A 20,458-nucleotide genomic window follows, 5' to 3' on the forward strand; every position below is an offset into this window, starting at 1 on the left:
GCCGGTGTCGTCGTCTATAGAGTACAACGGCACGTCGTACTCGTCGTCGCCGTCCTCCGACCCGACGTCGTCGCTCGTGTCCGTAGACTCCGTGCACGCGTTGACGCTATGATGTTTCCGGTTTTTACACGCTTTAGCAATATGTCCCTTCTTGCCGCACACATAGCACTCCGTGTTCATGAATGAGCAGCTCCTCGGATGGTGCGTGCCCAAGCACCGGGGACAGCGGGCGCGCGGCGCCGCCGCCGGTTGCCGACGCGCACCGCGTGCACGTCCTCTTCTCCCGTCGACATCGACGCCGATGTCCCGCTCCCAGCACCGCTGCTGGGTCCGCAGGCCTTATTCGAGTCTCGATCCGCCGCCTCCAGCGACGTCGCTATCTCCACTGCGCGGCTGAATGTTAATTTGTCCTCAGTTAACAGCTTGAAACGTATCGCATCACTTCTCAATCCATATGCCAGCTGATCACGTAGGTTCTCTTCTAAGTGCGTAGAACTGGAGAAATTGCATTTATGAGCAAGCTGCCTGAGTTGCGCCACGTACTCATTAATGGACTGGTCGGCCGTTTGCTTACATGCCCGAAATGTCATACGCTCTGCTAGCTCGGATCGCTTAGGTGATAAATTTTCGCGAACTTTTGACACTATATCGTCGAAACTCACTGTAGCCGGCAACGATGGATAACACAAATCTATTATTAAGTCCAAAGTTTCCGTTTCAACCACCGCAATGAGGTACTGCACCCGATTTTCTGTTTTTACGTTTGTTACCTCAAACCATGCCGTTAACTGACTTATATACGTATTCCACTTTCCCGAGCGTAAATTAAACTCCTTAACGTTAAAAGGTAGTGTTTTCGACATCCTCGTCAGCCAAATGTTATGTACTGAGAATTAATATTTGGGAGTCAAATAACACAGCGCGCAAGTATATTCGAGACTGTTTTATTTACCTTCAGTAGGTAGGCGCGTAAATCTTAACCTACCCTTATTTAATACATCGCAGTAATATGTACCGGCTCTTGTAGCAGCACTTTCAATGCCGAATAGTGATGAAAGAGCCAAATGACACATTTTTTTAAAATGCATATTTCGTTGATTTTTATATATTGTTTAAGATCTTCTGTACGAAATTACATACTCAAATAGGTGTGACGTTTTTAATCAAAAGGTACCACATTGTCGCTTACCATAAGGACGAAAATTGCTTGTATCTTTATACGAAAAACCTGTCATAGTGTCCTTATGGCAAGCGACAATGCTTGCCATAAGGACGCTTGCTTGAAAACGACACAAATAAAGAATAATTTCCAAAAAAAAATATGCCACTCCTCCCCTAATTATGATTTTATTTATGTATTGAAAATGGTATTAATAGTAGGTAGGTAATCAGGCAGTCACCTAAACTAAACTTAAGATTCTAATGTTGTCCTGATGGTATTTCAAACAGGCCTCAATGAGGAACGCAATTGCCCGGCGTACCGCTTGGCTATGTCGTATGTAGGTCATTGTACTTATTCAGAACTGCATTATTCCATCTATCAGCTCCATTATTTTACAGATTATTCTAGTGATGTAGGTAGGTAGGTACATATGTATCCATTGTTTCACATACTTTTAACATTTCAACTGTAAAATTACTTACGTAGTTTTCATAACATTCCTAATTTCATGCCGACCCCACCACAGGCACCACTGAATTTCCGTTATATTAAATATTTCCAGTTTGTTTTCGTACGACGTATTGTGACAAACATTTATATGACATGTGATGACAAGGCTATAGAGTCAACGAGTTTTGTTGAATAAGGTAGCATTTACTGTTGGACCACGCTTAGTTTTCATGCCAAGTGCTACGTCAAGTATGGAGCATAATATAGGGACATGGTAGGAGGATAAACCTTCACTGGAATAGCGCGTTGATGGTCATTTTTCACTGGTTTCGGTAGTGACAGTCGAGTGCTCGAAATAAAATAAAAATCTCGTGTGGGCGGGGTTTTAGATAAGGGAATATTACGCGAAACTCAGTAGGGGGCGCCACTACCACAATCTGAGGGTCTATCGCGAAACAAGAAAATCGAAATTTCGTTATCTAACATCTCTGTCACTCTTGCATATTCGAGCGATAGAGGCAAATAGCGAAATTTCGGATTAGCGTTTCTCGGTACGTCCTCTGTAAACAAACCTCCTTGATGCATCAATGTCATATTTTATTATCTCTGAAAACTTCCCACACACATCCCACAAACTTCACAAACCTGTTAAAGTTACAGTTAATTGAGTCATTCTATGTAAGCAATGTATGGGAAAATGAAACTATAAAGAAAATATAAAGTTTAGAATTCACCACTCTCCCCCAATTTTAAAACTTTATTAATTTGTTTGTCTGAAAACATATAATGACTCAACTAAGTATGTATAATATAAGTTACTCTATGGTTTACTAAAAAGGCTAGTGCTGCACTCTGGTGGCAGAACATTGCAGTAATATCTCCTATTGTGGACAGTTTTGTGAAATACTATCCATTGCGCTTTACAAAGAGGCAAAGCTCGAGTATGTAGATTCCAGTTAAAGTCAAAATCTGCTTTTCCTTGAAAACATTTCTGAGTGACGCTTGTGCAAGCTTCGTAAGCATCTTTTTTTGTAACCTGAATGTAGACTACATTTTGCTTAAAAAAATGTGAGACGCAATGCACATTGGACAATGACCTTGGACAACCACCCTTAGACGGACACGAATGACCACCTCGAACAAAAACAACAACTTTTTTATAAAATATATTTATTTAAAAAATATTATAGGAAGCCCTATATCACTTGTCTTATGAGTCTCATGACGCAGGAAATTATCACAATAACATTTTACATTTCACCCCATAATTTACCATTCACCATATTTAATAAATAATAATAATTCAATGTAAATGTAATGTAATAGTAATTTAATGTAGTCTTCAGTTTTTGACTGACAAAGGAATGTTATTAGTAGGAATGATTGTAATAAATAAATTAAATAGTTTCGAAGTGATATTTAAAACACACAAAATTATCTCTTATACTTAAAACATAATTATGTTGTTTTCATTCAATATCAACATTCAACAATAACATGGATTACTCTCTCACTATATTTAAAAGAATCGAGGGTATTTAAAATGAATTACTTGGCTGTTATGGCCACACCCAAGGGAAAAACAGTAAAAACCATCAAAAAAGCTGAGTCAAGACCATTGTTAAGACTGCACTGCAATGTAATTATTGGGGGCAATGCAAATACAGTAAGCGTTTATTTCGTAGTACCTACATACTTTCCGTTATCGTCAAATAAATTCACTTGTTTAAAACATACAATTCCGTTGTCCTTGGAGTTCTAAAACCAAAAAGAAATGGAGCAAGCTGAATTAAAGTGGTATTCAATGTTACTTAGAGTAAACTATGGATTTAGGTGCCTGTGTAATAAATAAACGCTTAATTATGATATAAATGTAAACCTTTCCAAAAATTAAATAATTAATTTCATAAAAAATTAAGTTTTACTCTTTCTAATTTTATACAGGGTGGCTAAAAAATAAGTGCATTCCCGATGCCAGGGAGGTTTTGGGATTATACTGAGCAACTTTTACTATGGGACCAGCAACTTCGAAATCGCGAAACAAAAATTTACCCTCCCATAGAAAATGGACCAGCCAAAATGTATGAAACAGCCAAATTTCTTTTCGCGATTTCTGGGTTGGTCCCATGGTAAAAGTTGCTCAGTATACCTAGTACCTAGTAGAGTAACCTCCCTGGCAACGGAAATGCACTTATTTTTTAGCCACCGTGTATAAGTTGGTATATTATACGAAAAATAGATGAATCGCAAATGTATATTAAAATTCTCTCTTTTTACTGTAGCTACTCTAGTGTTGAATACCACCATATTATATTAGTGGCACATGCAGTCAGCATGTCTACGTGGTGTAGGTAGAGGCGGACACGTTGCCGCCGTGCCCGGTCCAGTTCGTGTGGATGAACTCGCCCGGCTTCTTGGCCAGCTCGTACGTATGCGCGCCAAAGTAGTCTCTCTGGGCCTGAAACACACAAGCTCTAAACTAAATACACGTTGCACATAATAAGCTGTGGAAAGTAAGTAGTTGACATTAGAATATCAGCTTTATCCAAATATTGCTGTATTTTCAAAACTAGGGCCCGAGGGGCCTTTCCACAACTGCGGATATGAGAAATAATGACAACATGGCTAGGGTATTCCTGAAGATCGCCAGACTAAACGAAAAACACCCTACTAAAATTATGGCAGACCAATGCGAAAAGGCGTAATGCAGTAGGGATGCTGCTGGTAAATACAGTGACGGCAACATCGAACACCTTGGCGGGTAATGTAACCGAGGCAGTAAAGTAAAGTAAAGTGCTTCCCAGTCATGAGTATTGATTGTATTCTTTGTTCCCAGTCAACTTGCAACCTAAAACTGGCTGGCTAAAGTAACTACGCGGGCCGCCTTGTAAGTCTTGTCGTTTGCAAATCTCACAATTATTTTAAAAAAAACCGGCCAAGTGCGAGTCGAACTCGCGCACCGAGGGTTCCGTACTTTTTAGTATTTGTTGTTATAGCGGCAACAGAAATACATCATCTGTGAAAATTTCAACTGTCTAGCTACCACGGTTCATGAGATACAGCCTGGTGACAGACAGACGGACAGCGGAGTCTTAGTAATAGGGTCCCGTTTTTACCCTTTGGGTACGAAACCCTAAAAATACCATCGTGTCAAACTATTTGAATTAAGAATTCAAAAACAAATAAACGAATTACGATTGACGGAACCGTTTTAGTACCAAAGAGTATAATAATATACAGTCCGTTAACTCCACGGATTTAGATTTTAATAAACCGGATGGAGTACACAGGCCAAAAAGTGTGTCCACATGAGAAGTCAAAGTGGGCGGTTGCATCTCTTTCTAATTAGGGTGACCATAAGTCATATGTATGTGGGATGTTAGGATAAGTTGGAATGTACAGTTTGGCCAAGATCTTTTTTCATTCATGCATAGGAAGTCAGAGAGAATGGATATAGTTTTTTTCTCCTCTGTAAAACGCTTCTCAAAACCTTACTTAATTTAGTCGTTATAAAAGCTGTTACTGATGACAGACAGACTGACAGACGGACAGCGGAGTCTTAGTGATAGGGTCCCCTTTTTACCCTTTGGGTACGGAACCCTAAAAATGGTCACTTTTTTCATTTGTAGTCTGCCTCTTTCGCACTCATGGTATGTTCATATACGTAATGGCTTCTCTTTTGCACACTTCAGCTATTCTTTAAGCGTCATCGTAGTTAATTGCACCTTTTTTTTTTTTTTTGCCGCCTTCGTGTACTGACGGAAATGTGTGCTCAACTTATATAGAATATTATGTATAAATGTGTCTGTAATATTTAAGGATTTTGGATTTAAATTTTGGCAATTATATAGCTCTCATTACGTGCACAAATAAATCATTTATCTATCTATCTATCTATCTATCTATCTATCTATCTATCTATCTATCAACCAAATAATTAAACATGCCGAAATAAAGATATACTTATTTAGGTAAACTTATATTTATATTAAGTAAGTACGTAGGTAATAAGAACTCTGTAAGGCCGATTCACATCGTGCCGACATCATAGTCACCCTAATGAGTTTGACAATGTTTTCTTGTATTTTTATCGTAAACTTTAACAGTTGAGGCTTACCTGTGAAAAGATATACCACAATCAACAAAACTTTCACTTCTGCAACCTTTCACACAATATCTTTGTAACACACAATGTATTTTGAAAATTTCTTTATCAAGTTGGGGATACCAATTAATATTCAAAGTTACTACAATGTCTACCATATTAAAATTAATGTATTTTTTGTTGTGCACATGCTTGGTTAAATCAGTTAATAATATTGACATTATAACTATTTACAAATTACGTAAAAGATATCAGAACCGCACTCTGAATATAGCACTTAAATAATATAAGAAGGTATTTAATTTTAGTAGTTATTGGTATAAATACTACCAAAATGGTATTTTTTTAACATTGGCAACATGTGCAAGTGGGACACCGAGACCCACTTTTGCTATCTCATGTGGACCGTTTTCTCTAGTCTGGTACGAACACCTTTCTGGGTCGGTGATAAGGTTCAATTTAGTATGGCAAAAAAAGTGACAGCTCGCTCCTGTTTAGGGTATAACTTCATGGTTAACTCTGAGAATGACCTTCTGATTTAAGAAAGATACATCGGGTATCGGCGGTGACACGCGAAGGTGATACTTATTAACTCACAAAAAGTTAAGGATGCCTATTGTCTCAATGTATAATAAGCCCTAATTTAATGACATTATGCTTAATATTCGGTTGATGACTATAGTGCGATTTGACTTTTTATCATAATCTAAATAAAATAGAATCAGAATTTGAAATTCATCCGGAGGTAATTTGAAAAAGGAACGTCACACCGTCATTTACTACTTCTGGTGGAAATTATATAGAGTTCAATACCAGTTACATATTTCAATTCATATGGTAAAATTATACAATTTTTCAAATTTGGGAGATCTTTGAATCTATTATGGAAATCATATACCATCCTAGAATATATCCTCCTCGGATATATCCCCCTCGGATATATCTTACATCGTAATCAAAGCTATCCAGATTTAACACAAGTCCTTTTTTTCAGTCTCCTTTTCTTTGGCGTTTCAATGGGCATGGATTTTGGTCGGCTTCGCTTAATATTTTTCTTAATGTATTTTTTTGAAATTCCTGTTAATTCTATCACCCGGTCTTGAATTTTATTAAAATATTTACAATTATCACTTTTCTTAAAAGTTTCCGCTTCTTTTCAAAAATATTTATATACTTTATATATGATTTCTCGTTATTGACAATTTACAGAAATTCCCTTTTTGAGATCAGTCCCCATTAAATTAATTGCCGAAAAATATGAAATTAAATATTTACCTACTAGTTATTGTGGTATTAACTACTCTATATAATTTAAGGCTGAAAAGACGACTGCACACTTTGGGTTATGGATGGTATAGAAAGGATGCCAATCTCTTAAGGCAGAATTGTTGCAAAAGTGATCGCTTTTAGCTTTAAATAATAGTTCCTAATCTCTCCGGTGGCGCTAGTTAGGCTTTGGGACATAAGGCAATAAATAACCCGACCAAATTACGTAGGTTGTTTGTGGTAGTATTTCGGTGTATGGTGGCGCCGCCTAATTACTGTTTTTTGATGGACACTTTTCATACATAGAGATTTGGCTCCTTTATATAGTCTCCATGCTTTGGGTGTTGGATTGCAACTAAATCAGTAAGACACTGTCATTAGTGTCATTATCTATTACGCGATTACGTCCGATTTTACCCGAAAATCGATTATCATTCTGAGAGTTAACGGACTGTATGTTGTTTAGTACAGCGTCGAGTCAAAGTTGCCAAGTCAGTTGTGAAAATGGAAATTTCATAGGAAAATTTTCGTGCGATTATTTTCTATAACTTTAAATGAGGTTTGAGGTTTAACGCGACTTCAGTGCTTTAAAGAGCTGTCTACTGTTTTCATTGACACAGCATCATGCCTTCTAATTTTCTGACTGTGTAACGCTGGTATTTGAAATTTTAACGCGATTGCTTTAGTCTCAGTGACAGACTGGGTGAAGGTCGGGCGAAAACCGCGAAAACCAGGAAAACATTGATGCTGTACGGCAGCTGATCGCCATGTGATATACCGTCAGATAGAAGCTTCTATAGGCATTTCAGGGACAACCAAAAAAACATCTACAATAACAATTCGATATAGGAGATTCAAAACTCGTTTGTGACATTGTCAGTGGTGATGAATCTTGGATTCATGTTTAAGATCCAGATTCCAAACAGCAATCCACCGTCTGAGTGTTCTAAAACGAGCCGAAAACGACCAAATAAATCATACGCTCAATAAGTACTTAAAAAAAAGGTCACCTCGTTTGTCGCCGAAACGAAACGTTGCCACTATCAGGTTAGAATATCACAAAACAGTTAACCCTGACTAGTATATCACACTTTGCTTTGCTTACTAGAAACCATAAGTGAGTTCCGAAAAATCAACCGAAAACATCTTATGGTACTGCGCCATGAGTGCCATGACTGATGACAATGCAAGCTCACACCTCCCGGCAAACAATTGCGTTTTTACAAAAGCAAAACGTCGAAATTCTGGACCACCCGCCGTACAGCGCTGACTTGAGCCCTAATGATTTGTTTGCGTTCCCTAAAATCAAGCAATGTCTTCGTGGTACCGAACCCAAGAAGAGGCGGTAGACGTATACAAAACGGCCATTTAGAGCCTCAACTTCGGAGTGAAATACGTGATTTCAAAACTGGATCGACCGAATGAAAAAGTGATAGGCTCTAGATATAAAATCATTGTCGGTTCACAATGTCAAAGTTAAAGTGACAAGATGGTTGAATACTTCATCTTATGCTGAGACGGAAAAACTGACAACGAAGGCTTAACCTACCCACATAATACAAACCTGCAAACATGCACACACTCCTTTTTGGCACACTCACACACACCACCCACACAAACACACGCTCACACCCAAACTTGAATATCATGTTTAGATCTTTTAGTTTAGTTTCTGTATTCTTTAGCTTGTATTGTAGTAATTACTTTTAGTATTAAGATATGTATAATAACGTGGACATAATTGTCAATCGCTCTCGCAGACTTCCAAGATACAGGCTCAGCCTAGTTTGGAGTCTGACGGATATATCGATGCACATGTAAACAACTTTTATGATAATAAACTATTTGTATTTGTATTTGTATTAAGTATCACGGCGAGTTCCTAGAAAAACAATAAATTGTAATTGTCTTTAGATTTTACAAACGACACAACTTAAATCAGTATCAGAACCAGATTCCTGAACAAAAATATAATATAAAAATTCAGGAGGCAAAAATAAAATATTCATAAATCATGAATAAAAGAAAGCCTGCTTTATTTAATTACTTAATTCACAAAAAATAGCGGCTATGCAGATATCAACTGGTTAAGACAAATTCCGTCGCCCCCCCTAGATAATTGACAAGTTTGGTGCAAGATATAAATTCTAATATGTATTCATAATCAAAGTAATTAACGGGTGTAACGCGATTAAATTTCATTATTTTACCTTTTTAATTAATGTATTGTTATGCTCTAGTAGAAAACCATGAGTCCATGATGATTATTGAATGAAAGTAACAGTACCATAAGGTCCATAAGTTGAATGAAGAAGTTACCTGTAGCAGGTTAGCGGGCAAGAAGGCGGTGCGGTAGCCGTCGTAGAAGGCGAGCGCGGCGCCGAAGGCCGGCGCGGCCACGCCCACCAGCGCGCTCTGCGCCACCACCTGCCGCAGCGACTCCTGCGACGCGCCGATGTGCTTCGTGAAGTACGGATCCAGCAGCAGGTTGGACAGCTGAGGGTTCTTCGTGAACGCGTCCTGATCACATTATACACAGTATTACCTTATAACCTAGGACTGTGATAGTGGCCCTGGTGGCAACCAGGGTCTACAAATGTAACTACTTTACGATGTGCTGTCATACATTGCAGTAATACTCAGTTCAATACTACCAATGAGTTATTTTAGTTACATTAACTAGAGACTGATGACCCCTCAGTCAAACTCATTGTTGAGTTTGGTGGGGCTACGACTATATTTAAGAATACCGATGTACCTTATTAAATAAATAATAATAATAGGAAATAGTATGGAACGCCCATAGGATATAGTAAAAAAAAACCGACCTATATAGGCCAAGCAATAAAAAGGTAGGTATAGAGGGACTAGTTAGGAGAGGAACATATCAAAAGTCCCCGACCGTAACCCTGGTGCCGGGGGGGAGAGGGGTTTGAAGGTAAAATTTTTCGGTTTTTCACATATCTTGGAAACTTACTTACTCTACGGGCGGGGACTTTTGATATGTTCACCTCCTAACTAGTCCAAACAAAGCTATGAAGTCAAAAATTGTGTTCCAAGCATTTCCCATTATAGCTTTTTTAAAGCATTAATTTCCTGGCCTAATAGAATGAATGCTGTACCATCGATCTGCCGTATTATATTTATACGGCACATCTTGATATAGGTGTACTGTACCTGTACAATTTAGGCAAATCATGGCAATCACTATATGCTAATAATTTCATGATCTGGCGGATTTTACGATCGCCCGACAAAATTAATATCTTAAAGGAGAAATAACATAGCAGTGGGATTTCATATTCATAGATTGTCTATTTAAGCGAAATTGGTTCAATATTTGCTTTGTGAATTAAGTCAATACTCACATCGTAATATGCTTGAGTAAGGTATTGTACTTTGCAAATGAAATGGACACTTGTTAAAATTCCAAAACTCAATTGAATATTTAGGTATACAATGTACCGCGGCAATGTGACTTTGGCATTGAAATAACAACACGCATACTACACGGAATAAAAACTATGTCTATGTCATTTAGGTCATGCAAAATGCTACTGGGACAAAATTGCATAAGAGTCGAGGTAAAATTATCCAGCACTAGATAACCCAGCGAACTTAGTTTCACCTATATCTATTTTTTTGCAGTCTTATAATTTTTCTTTCATAGTCACATTGTAGACCCCAATCAGGTATTTGTCGGATCGGAATGTCTTATGGTGGTCCCACACTGGCTTTTATATAATATTATATAAAATCGTAAAAATTATAGTATTGGTAATGTTTTATTACATTGCACATTGTTAAATAAGCCAGTGTGGGACACCATTAGCTGTCGAGATAGTTCTCAGTTACGTTTTAAGGGAGTTGACTGTTTGCAATAAACTTATTATGGCAACATAATGGAGAAATAATAGTTGTTGTACCTTGATATTGCCGAGGAACACGCTCCTGATGATGCAGCCTCCGCGCCACATCAGAGCGATGCTCCCATAGTTCAGGTTCCATTGATGCACCTGAGGCGTGAACAATAATAGTACATTATTGTCGAGGCTCGGAAGTAGCTACTTGCTGGCTGAGGATTCGTTTTAAACGGACGACCTTGGGAGTCCGTTTAATTGAATCCGAAGCCAGCAAGTAGCCTTCCAGCCGAGTCATATATAGTGCTTTTCTCAAAAATGGCGCAATAAATGCAAATATAATAGAAATATTTTACAGAAGCAACATTCTTATGTATATATTTTCACAGAAAAAAGTAAAGATTTGCTTTGCCGCCGTTTTATTTTTTTATAATACGCCAACCTATTTGAGACACCTAAATAGTCGCGGTACCAACATTATAATAATAAGAGCTGATCACTGTTTGGCTGTTTAATGGACCTATGCCTTCATTTGATATGGCCACTTCAACTTTTAAAAAGTGTGGAACTCGACAAATAATGGAATTTGTATGCAACATTGCAGTCCCGAAATCGAGACTGCAATGTTTTAAACTTTTTAATTTTTTGACTGACCATAAACTACGCACTTCGCGACCTACTTTTTAACCGGCAACGTCGACTTTGCCGTCCATTTTTGAGAATAAACATATACATGTTTGTGTTGCGAGAGTTGAGATCGTTTTTGCTCTAAATAACAACAAAACAACAAAATTAAATTTTCATAAAGTGACCAAAGTAAATAAGTTCAAAAACTAAATTCCGTCTACATAAAAAACGAACTCTAGGTAAAAAGTAGTCCTGGCTTTTTATCCCATTTTACTTGGGGTCAGCCCTCCTAGTATTTTTGCGCCACATCACACGGTTGTGGGTTGTCTCAGGTACTGCATTTATAGCTTTCAGGTCGTTTTGAATGGTTTGTGTCCAGGTTGCTGGTCGTCGTCGCGGGCCTCGTTTACCCTCTTCTATGGCAAGTACTCTTTTGGTGATGTGGTCATCTTCGCGTCTCATAACGTGGCCATACCAACGCAGACGGCCTTCTCTCATTTTGTCTGGAATACTAGCAACCTTAAAAGTTCCGCGTATGTATTCGTTCCTTATTTTATTTAAACGCGTGACTCCCCCAGACCAGCGAAGCATTTTCATCTCTGTAACGTGCATTTTCTGTTCGTCCACTTTTCGTGTCGGCCAGCATTCGGAGCCATAAAGAAGAGCGGGTCTCACTGCTCTTGTATACACATTTCCTTTTATTTTTACAGGCACACGTGGGTCACATAAAACGCCAGTGAAAGATCTCCATTTGAGCCAGCCTGTCTTGATCCTGTTTTGAATATCTTTCTCCGTGCTGGCTGTTGGTGCAATAAGGTAGCCCAGATATTTAAATATCTTCGACTCTCTTGAGTGGCGCATCTGAGATGGAAGGACATGAAGTATCTTTTGTGCTGGTACCAGAGAAATTGCAGTACAAATATTCGGTTTTTTGTGTGCTGACTTTTAGCCCTCGTTGCTCTAAGGAATCCTGCTAGGTAGTGATATCCTGTTGCACTTCTTCTAGGGTTTCTGCTATCAAGGCTATATCGTCCGCGTACAGAATCGACCACGGTGCTGGTTTCTGGATGTCTTTCGTGATGTAGTCCATCACTAGGTTGAATAATGTGGGACTAAGCCATTATTATATTACTATGGACACCCACTTTGACCTCAAAGCGTTCACTTCTTCCTGCTGGGCTGACGACACTGGATGTAATGTTGTGGTACAGATCTTTTAGCAGTTCCGTGTAGAGTTCTGGGACACCTTGAGCTCGAAGCGCCTGCCAGATAAGTTTTCGTGGTACGCAATCGAAGGCCTTCTCTAGGTCTATAAATACAATATGGAGGTCCTTTTTGCACATTTTGTACTGCGCTGCACTGTACGGCGAGTATGGAGTCTGTTGTACCCACTCCGCTAGTGAATCCGCACTGGTTTGGGGTGATTTGGAGTATTCGTGTGAGCCTTTTAACAAGGACGCTCTCCCAAATTTTTAGGGTGTGTGAAGTCAACTTAATGCCTCTGTAATTTCGACAGTCGGCAACATCTCCTTTGTTTTTGTAAAAAGGTATCAGATTGCTCGATCTCCACATATCTGGTATTTTACCACTCACTAGGATTATGTTAAATAGATTTGTCAACCATTCTATACCGGCCTCCCCTAGGTGTTTTCAAAGCTCTGATGGGATTTCATCGGGTCCTGCTGCTTTCCTATTCTTCATTTTAGAGATAGCTGCTTTGACCTCTTGTTGTGTAATCTCTTCAACTGGTCCTTCAACTGGTGGTAATGGCGAAAGTGGCCGTTGCGAGAACTCTTCATTGAGGAGCACTTGGTAATATTCTTTCCACCTATTGTTGATGTCTTTGCTGGTGGTCAGCAGCTTTCCGGAAGAGTCTTTGATGTACTTGTTGCGTTTGATATCCTTAGTATTGTTGTTACGGCGTTTAGCCAGCTTAAATATCTCTGCGTCTGATTGGGCATGGTCTAGCTGTTGGTAGAAGTAGTCTAAAGAAGTCGCTCTCGATATTGCTACGCACTCTCTGGCTTTCTTTTTATGCAGGATATAATCTAGGCGGTCGCTTTCCAGTTTTGTTTCCTGCCATTTCTTAAAAGAGTCCTTCTCTTTTAGTTGGGATTTCACATTTTCATTCCACCATGTAGGGTCTTTGTTCGTCTTCAGTTTGCCTTTCGATACTCCTAAGTGAGTTACGGCGCTTTTTAGACAGAACGTGTGGAAATCGTTCCAGAGAATGTTACTTTCTTTTTTACCATGAAGTGTCTCCTTTAGGTATGTGTTAACCTCTTCCAAGAAATGAGTGCTGGTAGATTTATTAATATTGTACCATTTAATCTAGGTAAAAAGTATGTACCAAACAAAATCTTCTCAAATCAAATTGGGGCATTTTCTATGAAAAGGGACCTTATTGTCGATGGCGCTTACGCCGCACAGCGTCGCGCGGCATTGTATTTATATCGGAGCATCGTTTATAATGGCGTAAGCGCCATCGACAATAAGGTCCCTTTTTATAGAAAATACCACATTTATCAGGTAGAAAATATCCGTTGTAATTTTTTAGAAGATCGGAATTTCGGAAGAGCCGCAAGCGAATCTCAAAAGAGTATTTTTACGTCCCCCGCTTCTTTATATTTAAAATGTAAGCACTAGGGTGTCGAGTACATGACATAAGTTACTTTTTGGAAATCCACCACTTAGGGAAGAGAGGGGAAAGAGGGCATACAGCAGTAATAGTTTGTCATACTATTATGGTTCCAATTTCAATCCTGTGGTATCCAAACCTATGGTTATGTCGGCCACGTGGCTAATGGTTATACAATATGGTTGGGGAGCCCAAGAAGGGATTATTTAGTTACTCGAGCGCGTCAGTAAGATGTGAGCGATATCTTGCTACCCCGTGGAGTCCACCTTAATCACTTTTAGCCGTCTATGTTGAGCCGTTGGTTGGCGCGGGGTTCAAGAAATCGTTAAGCAGATTGTGGATTTGGTCATTTTAGTCTAAATTAAATGCTATAAATGTGCTATTAAATATATTAATAACGTGTCCCTTACGCCTTTTCACGTCCCACGTCTCACGGAAGTTTTGTTATTAAAATTGTGCTATTAAAGTCGTCGTCAATAGAACTTGCGAACAATGTAAACAAACCGTTTTACTCTCATTACTTCGTAATCTCGCTCTTTAAAGATTTGCTTTGCCGCCGTTTTATTTTTTTATAATACGCCAACCTATTTGAGACACCTAAATAGTCGCGGTACCAACATTATAATAATAAGAGCTGATCACTGTTTGGCTGTTTAATGGACCTATGCCTTCATTTGATATGGCCACTTCAACTTTTAAAAAGTGTGGAACTCGACAAATAATGGAATTTGTATGCAACATTGCAGTCCCGAAATCGAGACTGCAATGTTTTAAACTTTTTAATTTTTTGACTGACCATAAACTACGCACTTCGCGACCTACTTTTTAACCGGCAACGTCGACTTTGCCGTCCATTTTTGAGAATAAACATATACATGTTTGTGTTGCGAGAGTTGAGATCGTTTTTGCTCTAAATAACAACAAAACAACAAAATTAAATTTTCATAAAGTGACCAAAGTAAATAAGTTCAAAAACTAAATTCCGTCTACATAAAAAACGAACTCTAGGTAAAAAGTAGTCCTGGCTTTTTATCCCATTTTACTTGGGGTCAGCCCTCCTAGTATTTTTGCGCCACATCACACGGTTGTGGGTTGTCTCAGGTACTGCATTTATAGCTTTCAGGTCGTTTTGAATGGTTTGTGTCCAGGTTGCTGGTCGTCGTCGCGGGCCTCGTTTACCCTCTTCTATGGCAAGTACTCTTTTGGTGATGTGGTCATCTTCGCGTCTCATAACGTGGCCATACCAACGCAGACGGCCTTCTCTCATTTTGTCTGGAATACTAGCAACCTTAAAAGTTCCGCGTATGTATTCGTTCCTTATTTTATTTAAACGCGTGACTCCCCCAGACCAGCGAAGCATTTTCATCTCTGTAACGTGCATTTTCTGTTCGTCCACTTTTCGTGTCGGCCAGCATTCGGAGCCATAAAGAAGAGCGGGTCTCACTGCTCTTGTATACACATTTCCTTTTATTTTTACAGGCACACGTGGGTCACATAAAACGCCAGTGAAAGATCTCCATTTGAGCCAGCCTGTCTTGATCCTGTTTTGAATATCTTTCTCCGTGCTGGCTGTTGGTGCAATAAGGTAGCCCAGATATTTAAATATCTTCGACTCTCTTGAGTGGCGCATCTGAGATGGAAGGACATGAAGTATCTTTTGTGCTGGTACCAGAGAAATTGCAGTACAAATATTCGGTTTTTTGTGTGCTGACTTTTAGCCCTCGTTGCTCTAAGGAATCCTGCTAGGTAGTGATATCCTGTTGCACTTCTTCTAGGGTTTCTGCTATCAAGGCTATATCGTCCGCGTACAGAATCGACCACGGTGCTGGTTTCTGGATGTCTTTCGTGATGTAGTCCATCACTAGGTTGAATAATGTGGGACTAAGCCATTATTATATTACTATGGACACCCACTTTGACCTCAAAGCGTTCACTTCTTCCTGCTGGGCTGACGACACTGGATGTAATGTTGTGGTACAGATCTTTTAGCAGTTCCGTGTAGAGTTCTGGGACACCTTGAGCTCGAAGCGCCTGCCAGATAAGTTTTCGTGGTACGCAATCGAAGGCCTTCTCTAGGTCTATAAATACAATATGGAGGTCCTTTTTGCACATTTTGTACTGCGCTGCACTGTACGGCGAGTATGGAGTCTGTTGTACCCACTCCGCTAGTGAATCCGCACTGGTTTGGGGTGATTTGGAGTATTCGTGTGAGCCTTTTAACAAGGACGCTCTCCCAAATTTTTAGGGTGTGTGAAGTCAACTTAATGCCTCTGTAATTTCGACAGTCGGCAACATCTCCTTTGTTTTTGTAAAAAGGTATCAGATTGCTCGATCTCCACATATCTGGTATTTTACCACTCACTAGGATTATGTTAAATAGATTTGTCAACCATTCTATACCGGCCTCCCCTAGGTGTTTTCAAAGCTCTGATGGGATTTCATCGGGTCCTGCTGCTTTCCTATTCTTCATTTTAGAGATAGCTGCTTTGACCTCTTGTTGTGTAATCTCTTCAACTGGTCCTTCAACTGGTGGTAATGGCGAAAGTGGCCGTTGCGAGAACTCTTCATTGAGGAGCACTTGGTAATATTCTTTCCACCTATTGTTGATGTCTTTGCTGGTGGTCAGCAGCTTTCCGGAAGAGTCTTTGATGTACTTGTTGCGTTTGATATCCTTAGTATTGTTGTTACGGCGTTTAGCCAGCTTAAATATCTCTGCGTCTGATTGGGCATGGTCTAGCTGTTGGTAGAAGTAGTCTAAAGAAGTCGCTCTCGATATTGCTACGCACTCTCTGGCTTTCTTTTTATGCAGGATATAATCTAGGCGGTCGCTTTCCAGTTTTGTTTCCTGCCATTTCTTAAAAGAGTCCTTCTCTTTTAGTTGGGATTTCACATTTTCATTCCACCATGTAGGGTCTTTGTTCGTCTTCAGTTTGCCTTTCGATACTCCTAAGTGAGTTACGGCGCTTTTTAGACAGAACGTGTGGAAATCGTTCCAGAGAATGTTACTTTCTTTTTTACCATGAAGTGTCTCCTTTAGGTATGTGTTAACCTCTTCCAAGAAATGAGTGCTGGTAGATTTATTAATATTGTACCATTTAATCTAGGTAAAAAGTATGTACCAAACAAAATCTTCTCAAATCAAATTGGGGCATTTTCTATGAAAAGGGACCTTATTGTCGATGGCGCTTACGCCGCACAGCGTCGCGCGGCATTGTATTTATATCGGAGCATCGTTTATAATGGCGTAAGCGCCATCGACAATAAGGTCCCTTTTTATAGAAAATACCACATTTATCAGGTAGAAAATATCCGTTGTAATTTTTTAGAAGATCGGAATTTCGGAAGAGCCGCAAGCGAATCTCAAAAGAGTATTTTTACGTCCCCCGCTTCTTTATATTTAAAATGTAAGCACTAGGGTGTCGAGTACATGACATAAGTTACTTTTTGGAAATCCACCACTTAGGGAAGAGAGGGGAAAGAGGGCATACAGCAGTAATAGTTTGTCATACTATTATGGTTCCAATTTCAATCCTGTGGTATCCAAACCTATGGTTATGTCGGCCACGTGGCTAATGGTTATACAATATGGTTGGGGAGCCCAAGAAGGGATTATTTAGTTACTCGAGCGCGTCAGTAAGATGTGAGCGATATCTTGCTACCCCGTGGAGTCCACCTTAATCACTTTTAGCCGTCTATGTTGAGCCGTTGGTTGGCGCGGGGTTCAAGAAATCGTTAAGCAGATTGTGGATTTGGTCATTTTAGTCTAAATTAAATGCTATAAATGTGCTATTAAATATATTAATAACGTGTCCCTTACGCCTTTTCACGTCCCACGTCTCACGGAAGTTTTGTTATTAAAATTGTGCTATTAAAGTCGTCGTCAATAGAACTTGCGAACAATGTAAACAAACCGTTTTACTCTCATTACTTCGTAATCTCGCTCTTTAAAAGGACAACTATGACCTTATCAACAGTCTATAGTCGTATACTTAAATATTTTATTTATATAAATTTTTAGTTAAATTAAATGTTAATTATTAATATTTCAGAGAAAATAACCTTCGTAAATATGTTAGGTTATTTATTTATTTAACCTTTATTGCACAGTACAAGAAAGTACAAATGGCGGACTTGATGCCATAAGGCATTCTCTACCAGTCAAGTTATTGGGCCAAACAGAAAATTTACAATTGGTGCGGAAAAGAAAATCAGTACAGAGAGATAAAAGTCACTATCTGAATACTACTTACTATTATGTGTCAAACGTTAATAAAATCTGTCATATTTGTTTACATTGTTTGCAAGTTCTATTGACGACGACTTTATTTCCTTAAACTGACGGTTACAATGTGAAATCGGGCGTCAAACTTGTGATCGTCAAATCAAGGAAATGTGTACAAATAATTGTCAGATTAAGTTATAGAAAAAATATAGCATTAACTTGGAGGACTTTCATCAAAATACACAGCTCTTTTTTTCTGCAAGCTAAAGACCGCCATATAAAACCATTAAATCTCCGTCAAAATAACTACCTTTCCTTACCTACTTCTAGCTTAAAAATATTTCACTCCGGACCACACATGATGTGTATTAAAATCTTCAATAAACTTTCCGCAACCAATAAAATAGGTAGAAAACCATATTTTTTTCAAAAAAGCACTTGGTGTATTTCTAATAGATGTCCTTTTACACGCTACAGGAGTTTTTTGAAGACATTTATTTTGTTATTAAGTTGTAAGATTGCTGCGCCCTTTCAGGGTCCATATTATGTAATTATGTACGTAATATGTTCGCAATAAATCCTTTGTCTTTGTCTTAAAACGACCAAATCCATAATCTACTTAACGATTTTTGTAACCCTCTACCAACCCCCCGAAATTTTAAAAAAATCTGTAGACTTTTTCCCGCACGCTGGAAAAGAAAACTTAATATAAACTTTTTGTCTTCCTATCACCTAATCTTTCGATTCCAATAGGTCTCTACGACGCTCGAGTAACTACACATTTAGCATCGCCGGCTCCTCAGCTAATCCATACTAATATTATAAATGCGAAAGTCTGTCTGTCTGTCTGTGTGTTACCTCTTCACGCTTAAACCGCTGAACCGATTTAGTTGAAATTTGGTATACAGATAGTTTGAGTCCCGGGGAAGGACATAGGATACTTTTTATGCCAGAACTCACCCCTCAAGGGGGTGAAAAGGGGGGTGGAAATTTGTATGGGGAATCAATAACCGCTGAACCGATTTAGATGAAACTTGGTATGGGGATAGTTTGAGCTGTGGGAAAGGATATAGAATAACTTTTATCCCCGAAATCATCCCTTAAGGGTGTAAAAAATGGGGTGGAAATGTATAGTGTGGACCAATTTGGGGGTGAAAAAAGGATGGATTAAATAGCAGATTTGTTTAAGAATTAAGGTACACAAATTACTAATTCCACGCAGACGAAGTCGCGGGCAAAAGCTGGTACAATATAATAAGATATGTGTCGTTTTGAAGCAAAAGGTACCACATTGTCGCTTGCCATAAGGACGCTCTGACAGGTTATTCGTATAGATACTAGAAAATTTCGTCCTTATGGTAAGCGACAATGTGGTACCTTTTACTTGAAAACGTCACATATATACTCTTTATTGCACACCTCAATAAAAGAAAACAGCAACACAAGCAGAGGTAGGTAAACAACAGGCGGTCTTAGTCACGTTTGGTCAGGTGGTCTTAGGGGCGGTAGATTGGTTGTTAGGCGGTTAGTGGTTAGTGGTCGGCTATAGGTGTTGTACTAAAGGCAAGTTATTAAAGCTCTCACCTTGGCGGCTTCGCGCAGCAGCATGAACCCTTGTGCGTACGAGATGATCTTGCTGGCGTACAGCGCCTTGCGCAGGTGCTCCAGGAACGCCTTCTTATCGCCCGTAAACTTGCCCGCCGCGCCGGCCAGCACACCGCTCGCCTTCACTCGCTCCTCTACAACAATACACTTTTCTCAAAAATGGACAGCAAAGTCGACGTTACCGGTTAAAAAGTAGGTCGCGAAGTGCATAGTTATGTTAAAAACATTGCAGTCTCGATTTCGGGACTGCAATGTTGCATACAAATTCCATTTTTGTCGAGTTCCATACTTTTTAAAAGTTGAAGTGGCCATATCAAATGAAGGCATAGGTTCATTAAACAGCCAAACAGATGATCAGTACTTATTATTATAATGTTGGTACCGCGACTATTTAGGTGTCTCAAATAGGTTGGCGTATTTTCAGCAGAAAAATACACTTCAATTTTAATAAAAAAAATAAAACGGCGGCAAAGCAAATCTTTTTAGTTTTTTCTGTGAAAATATATACATAAGAATGTTGCTT

The 20,458-nt window shown here is 39.1% G+C and overlaps 1 protein-coding gene across 2 annotated transcripts in view; it reads right to left on the bottom strand.

The window, feature by feature from the left end:
• Positions 1–2,810: 2,810 nt before the first annotated feature.
• Positions 2,811–20,458, bottom strand: part of LOC134754315 (6-phosphogluconate dehydrogenase, decarboxylating) — a 29,053-nt gene continuing 11,405 nt past the window's right edge. For both annotated transcript variants that reach the window (XM_063690572.1, XM_063690571.1), the window contains exons 9-12: positions 19,915–20,069; positions 10,910–10,999; positions 9,303–9,503; positions 2,811–4,070 (exon numbers count right to left, since the gene is read on the bottom strand). In XM_063690572.1, the coding sequence (XP_063546642.1) occupies positions 3,951–4,070; positions 9,303–9,503; positions 10,910–10,999; positions 19,915–20,069 (566 nt within the window). In that variant the 3' untranslated portion in view covers positions 2,811–3,950. The remainder of the gene's footprint in view (positions 4,071–9,302; positions 9,504–10,909; positions 11,000–19,914; positions 20,070–20,458) is intronic.

This window comes from Cydia strobilella, chromosome Z, assembly GCF_947568885.1.
Source record: "Cydia strobilella chromosome Z, ilCydStro3.1, whole genome shotgun sequence".
Classification (NCBI taxonomy): Eukaryota; Metazoa; Arthropoda; class Insecta; order Lepidoptera; family Tortricidae; genus Cydia; species Cydia strobilella.